Below are 5,884 nucleotides of genomic sequence, written 5' to 3'. Positions count from 1 at the left end.
GAGATCGCGCCACTGCACTCCAGCCTGGGCAACAAAGTGAGACTCCGTCTCCAAAAAAAAAATAAATAAATAAATAAATAAATAAAATAAAATAAAATAAAAAGACCTGTGCGGGCTGGGCACGGTGGCTCATGCCTATAATTCCAACACTTTGGGAGGCCAAGGCAGGAGGATCACTTGAGCCCAGGAATTCAAGACCAGCCTGGCCAACATAGAAAGACCTCATCTCTACCAAAATAAATAAATAAATAAATAAATAAATAAATAAATAAATAAATGAGCCAGGCATGGTGATACATGCCTGTAGTGCCAGCTACTTGGAGGCTGAGGGAGGAGGCTCACTTGAGGCCAAGAATTGGAGGCTTCAGTAAGCCATGATCATGCCACTGCACTCCAGCCTGGGTGACACAGTGAGATCCTGTCTCTTAAAAAACAAACAAGAAAACCTGTGCTAAGTAATGTTAATCAGGGCCTGTTTAACCGCAAGTGATAGAAACTCAGTTCAAATGGCTTAAGGTGAAAAGAGGAGTGGACTGGCTAACGTAACCAAAATGTTCAGGGAAGCCTAGGCAACATGGCAAAACCCCATCTCTGCCAAAAATACCAAAAATTAGCTAGGCATGGTGGTGCATGCCTGTAGTCCCAGCTACTCCAGAGGCTGAGGTGGGAGAATCACCTGAACCTGGGAAGTCGAGGCTGCAGTAAGCCAAGACTGTGCCACTACACGCCAGCCTGGGCAACTGGGCTGAGACCCTGTCACCAAAAAAAAAAAAAAAAAAAAAAAAAAAATCTGGGGAAGGGTGGGTTTTACTTCAGGCATGGCTGGATCCAGGTATGGCTCAAGGGTGCTTTTAGGACTCCATCTGAGACCAGGCCTGGTGTGTCTCACGCTTGTAATTCCAGAGCTTTGGGACGCCAAGATGGGAGGATTGCTTGAGGCCAGGAGTTTTGGGCAACATAGCGAGACCCCATCTCCATATCAAAAACGAAAAAGACTCAGGCCAGGCTCGGTGGCTCATGCCTGTAATCCTAACACTTAGGTGTTAGGTGTTAGGAAGGCCGAGGCAGGCAGATCACTTGAGGTTAGGTTTTGGCCAACATGATGAAACCCCATCTCTTCTACAAATACAAAAAAAAATTAGCCAGGCATAGTGGTGCACACCTGTAATCCTAGCTACTCAGGAGGCTGAGGTGGGAAGATTGCTTGAACCCAGGATGCAGAGGTTTCAGTCAGCCAAGATCGTACCACCAGGCACACGCCAGCCTGGGTGACAGAGTGAGACTCCTTCTCAAAACATAAACAAAAGACTCTATCTCTCTCGTCTCTCTCCATCTCTAGTCTCTGTGTTGGTGTCACTGTCAAGCAGTCCTGCCCCTTGTGGTATAAATCCGGGATTATTCAGCCCTAGGTATACATCCTAACAGGTTATCAGAGCCAATGGGACACAGGCCCCTTTCTCCCAAGAGTTCTAACAAAAAGTCTTAGGAGAGCTTGCATTAGTTCACAGTGGATTCCATCATTGCTCAGCCAATCACTGTGGCCCCAGGGTATGCAGGGATCTAATTGGCCACATGCATGTGACACACCTATCCCAGGGCCAGGAGTGGGGTCAGCCCATTCCAAAGACTTAGACTGAAAAAGAGGAGAAAGGGTCGCCCTTACCAGACGCAGGGTCATGGATGCTGATAGGCAAAACCAAGACTGGCTCTAATAAGGTTCCTGTCTTACTTATGTCAATGCCCTCCAGCCAGAGACCACCAGGAGTCCCTCTGTGGTCAAACCAAGTTGGGTTTGGTGGCTCTTTACACACACCATGGGGAGCTGTGGGGGCATCTCAGCAAGAAAGTATGATGGGGGGCCGGGCGCAGTGGCTCACACTTGTAATCCCAGCACTTTGGGAGGCCGAGGCAGGTGGATCCCATGAGGTCAGGAGTTCGAGACCCGCCTGGCCAACATAGTGAAACCCCATCTGTACTGAAAATACAAAAAATTAGCTGGGCATGGTGACGCATGCCTGTAATCCCAGCTACCCAGAAGGCTGAGGCAGGAGAATTGCTTGAATCTGGGAGGTGGAAGTTGCCGTGAGCCTAGATCGTGCCACTGCACACCAGCCTGAGCAACAGAGTGCGACCCCATCTCAAATAAATAAATATATATATATGATTGGGGGCTTATTATAGAATTTGGGCTTGTGTTAGGTGATTTGTAAGATGATTCAGTGTAGTGAGTTGTGCTGTGGATTGGATGATGTCAGAATATGGGGGTGACTAGGTGATCGGGCATCTTAATCATTTTGATCTAGGTGGTGGGAGGAACAGAAGGAGGCTGTTGCAGTCATTGGCAGCTGTCATTCATCTTAGCCAGCGAGGGGGATGCATGGTCATTTTTTTTTTTTTTTTGAGACGGAGTCTCGCTCTGTCGCCCAGGCTGGAGTGCAGTGGCCGGATCTCAGCTCACTGCAAGCTCCGCCTCCCGGGTTTACGCCATTCTCCTGCCTCAGCCTCCCAAGTAGCTGGGACTATAGGCGCCCGCCACCTCGCCCGGGTAGTTTTTTGTATTTTTTAGTAGATTCGGGGTTTCACCGTGTTAGCCAGGATGGTCTCAATCTCCTGACCTCGTGATCCACCCGTCTCGGCCTCCCAAAGTGCTGGAATTACAGGCTTGAGCCACCACGCCCGGCCTCTGGTCATTTTTGTGGTTTGCACAGTGATCTTGATTTTGTCTGTGCTCAGGCATGATTATGGAGTGAGCTTGGTTTTGTCCTACTCCATCATGGTCAGAGTGGCCCCATCTGATATGAGTGTTCTGTGAGATTTTATTATTATTATTATTATTATTGTTTATTTTGTTTATTTATTTTTTTAGACACTTGATCTCTATGTTACCCAGGCTGGTCTTGAACTCCTGGGCTCAAGCAATCCTCCCGCTTCCACCTCCCAGAGTGTTGGGATTACAGGTGGGAGCCACTGTCCCTGGCCATTTCTGTGAGATTATTATTTTTATTTATTTTATTCTTTTTGAGATGGAGTTCTGCTGTTGTTGTCCAGGCTGGAGTGCAATGGCGCGATCTCAGCTTACTGCAACCTCCGCCTCCTGGGTTCAAGCGATTCTTCTGCCTCAGCCTCCTGAGTAGCTAGGATTATAGGCATGCGCCACCATGTCCCGCTAATTTTATATTTTCAGTAGAGACTGGGCTTCTCCATGTTGGTCAGGCTGGTCTCGAACTCCTGACCTCAGGTGATCTGCCTGCCTCAGCCTCCCAAAGTGCTGGGATTACAGGTGTGAGGCACCGCGCCCAGCCTGTGAGATTATTTATACTCCTCAGAACACCCTGAGTGCTGATGGCAGTCAGGACTGCTTTTTATCTTTCTCATTGATGAAGTAACTGAGGCCCAGGCCATGGAGCTGATAAGAGGGTCTTGACGCTGGTCCATATCTCTCCGTTAAGATGTTTTCCTCCTTTATCTGGAGCCCACAGCCCTTTGGAATCTTGGAGCATTATTAGAAAAGGGACAACCTGTCTGGCTTGCAGGCTGGTGAGGAAGTTTCTCGCCCTAGCCGACGTGGGTCACATCCTAAGTGCAAATGCTGAGGTTTCCCTCCACGCCCTGGTGTGGACATCCTGACCCTGGCTCAGCCCCCTCCCATCCCCATCTCATCTCCAGGCGAGGTTGTTGGGACCCTCTCCTTCAACTTAGCTAGGTTTGTCTCGGGAAGCTCCCTTTGCCCTCGCCTTGTGAGTTCTTGGCTCCTGTGACAATCAGCAGCCCCGAGAATACAACAGAGGGGACGGTGTGGGGAGTGCGAGTGTGGGCAGTGCGTTGTCATGGGGATGGGAGGCAGCGCTGCCTGATGGGTGGTCCAGAGTGTGAGCTCCTGATGGACCACTTCTTAGCTGATCCTAGGGCAATCCTTCCTCTCTCTGAGGCTCAGTCTCTTCATCTGGAAAATAGGGCTGATAAGGATACTGGCCTCACAGGATGGTTGTAAGAATCAAATGACATTGTGTGAGAGTAAGGGCTGGGTACATGGAAGCTGTTTTTTTGTTTTGTTTTGTTTTGTTTTCTAAGACAGACTCTCGCTCTGTTGCCCAGGCTGGAGTACAGTGGCTCTATCTTGGCTCACTGCAGTCTCAACGTCCCTGGCTCAAGTGATCTTCCCACCTCAGCCTCCCGAGTCGCTGGGACTACAGGTGCACGCCACCACGCCCAGCTAATTTTGGTATTTTTGGTAGACATGGGGTTTTGCCATGTTGCCCAGGCTGGTCTCAAACTCCTGACCTCAAGTGATCTGCTCGCCTCGGCCTCCCAAGGTTAAGTTAGGATTACAGGCATAAGCCATTGTGCCTGGCAAGAAGCAGTTGTTTTTGTAACTATTATTCAGTTGGATACCTTGTGGTTTGAGTCAACATCAGTGAATATCCAGAATTACAGAAATCCCGCATTCCACCTAGGGCAGTGTCTCTCTCTCACTTTTATGATCCAGTAAGAAATACACAGCCAAGCAGTGGCTCATGCCTGTAATCCCAGTACTTTGGGAGGCCAAGGTGGGTGAATTGTTTGAGCCCAGATATTCGAGACCAGCTAGTGAGACTCCATTTCCACAAAAAACTTAGAAAAAAAAATTAGCCAGGCATGGTGATGTGGGCCCATAGTCCCAGCTACTCAGGAGGCTGAGATGGGAGGATCACTTGAGCCCAGGAGTTGGAGGCTGCAGTGAGCCATGATCGTGCCACGCACTCCAGTCTGGGTGATAGAGTGAGACCCTATCTCTAAAATAAAAAAATAAATGCACTTATCTCATGACTCACAGTTCACATGCATACATAGACACACACACTAACACAGAGGTTTTATAAAACAATATTTTCAGGCTGGGCGCGGTGGCTCACGCCTGTAATCCCAGCACTTTGGGAGGCCAAGGAGGGCGCGGATCATGAGGTCAGGAGTTCAAAACCAGTCTGGCCAACATAGTGAAACCCCGTCTCTACTAAAAATACAACAACAAAAAAAAGCTGGATGTGGTGGCAGGCACCCGTAATCCCAGCAGTTTGGGAGGCCAAGGTAGGCGGATCACTTGAGGTCAGGAGTTTGAGACCAGCCTGGACAGCATGGTGAAACCCCGTCTCTACTAAAAATACAAAAATGAGCCAGGCATGGTGGTGGGCACCTGTAATCCTAGCTACTGGAGAGGCTGAGACAGGAGAATCGCTTAAACCTGGAGGTGGAGGTTGCAGTGAACTGAGATCGCGCCACTGCACTCCAGCCTGGGCAACAGAGCAAGACTCTGTCTCAAGAAAACAAACAAACGAAAAACAAAGAAGTTTCATTTGACTCAGTTCTGACATAAGCACAATTTTCACTCAAATATACAGAATCTGAGATGCTCTGAATCCATCCATCGTTCAGTCAACAAATCACTACATTCACTAGGCTACAGCTCTGGGTGCCACCCTCTGCTAGGCAGTGATTGGGATAGGGTGTGACAGTCCCAGGTCCTGTCCTTAAGGAGCTCTCAGTCCAGCGGGGGAGACAGGACAAAGCAATGACAACACAGAGTAGTCAGGGCTGGGATGGGGAAGCAGAGCAGCCTGAGAGGATCCAGGAGGAGCCTGCTCCAGCCTTGGGGTGTTAGGGAAGGCTGCCTGCAGGAGGAGCCGCGTGACCCGGCACCTGATGAAGTCACACCAAGGACAGGGTAGGTAGCCCGCACCATCCTCTCTTGGGCGCCCCTTGGCTTGTGACCAATCCTGGATGCTCCCCTTCTCCTGGCTCAGGCTACCAGCCCTGCGACCCGCAGGTCATCTGCAACCGCGTGAACCACGTGCACGGCTGCTTGGCGGAGCTGCAGGAGCAGGCGGCGCGGCGACGGGCAGAGCTGGAG

General features: G+C 49.9%; 1 protein-coding gene across 1 annotated transcript in view; it reads left to right on the top strand.

Annotated features, from left to right (window-relative positions):
• Positions 1-5,884, top strand: part of SPTBN4 (spectrin, beta, non-erythrocytic 4) — a 106,827-nt gene that overhangs the window by 52,921 nt on the left and 48,022 nt on the right. The window contains exon 13 of the mRNA XM_011984235.1: positions 5,778-5,872. Within this exon, the coding sequence (XP_011839625.1) occupies positions 5,778-5,872 (95 nt within the window). The remainder of the gene's footprint in view (positions 1-5,777; positions 5,873-5,884) is intronic.

This window comes from Mandrillus leucophaeus, unplaced genomic scaffold, assembly GCF_000951045.1.
Source record: "Mandrillus leucophaeus isolate KB7577 unplaced genomic scaffold, Mleu.le_1.0 Scaffold106, whole genome shotgun sequence".
Classification (NCBI taxonomy): domain Eukaryota; kingdom Metazoa; phylum Chordata; class Mammalia; order Primates; family Cercopithecidae; genus Mandrillus; species Mandrillus leucophaeus.
The sequence above is the reverse complement of the archived record's forward strand: the minus strand, read 5'-3'. Positions and strand labels throughout refer to the sequence as shown.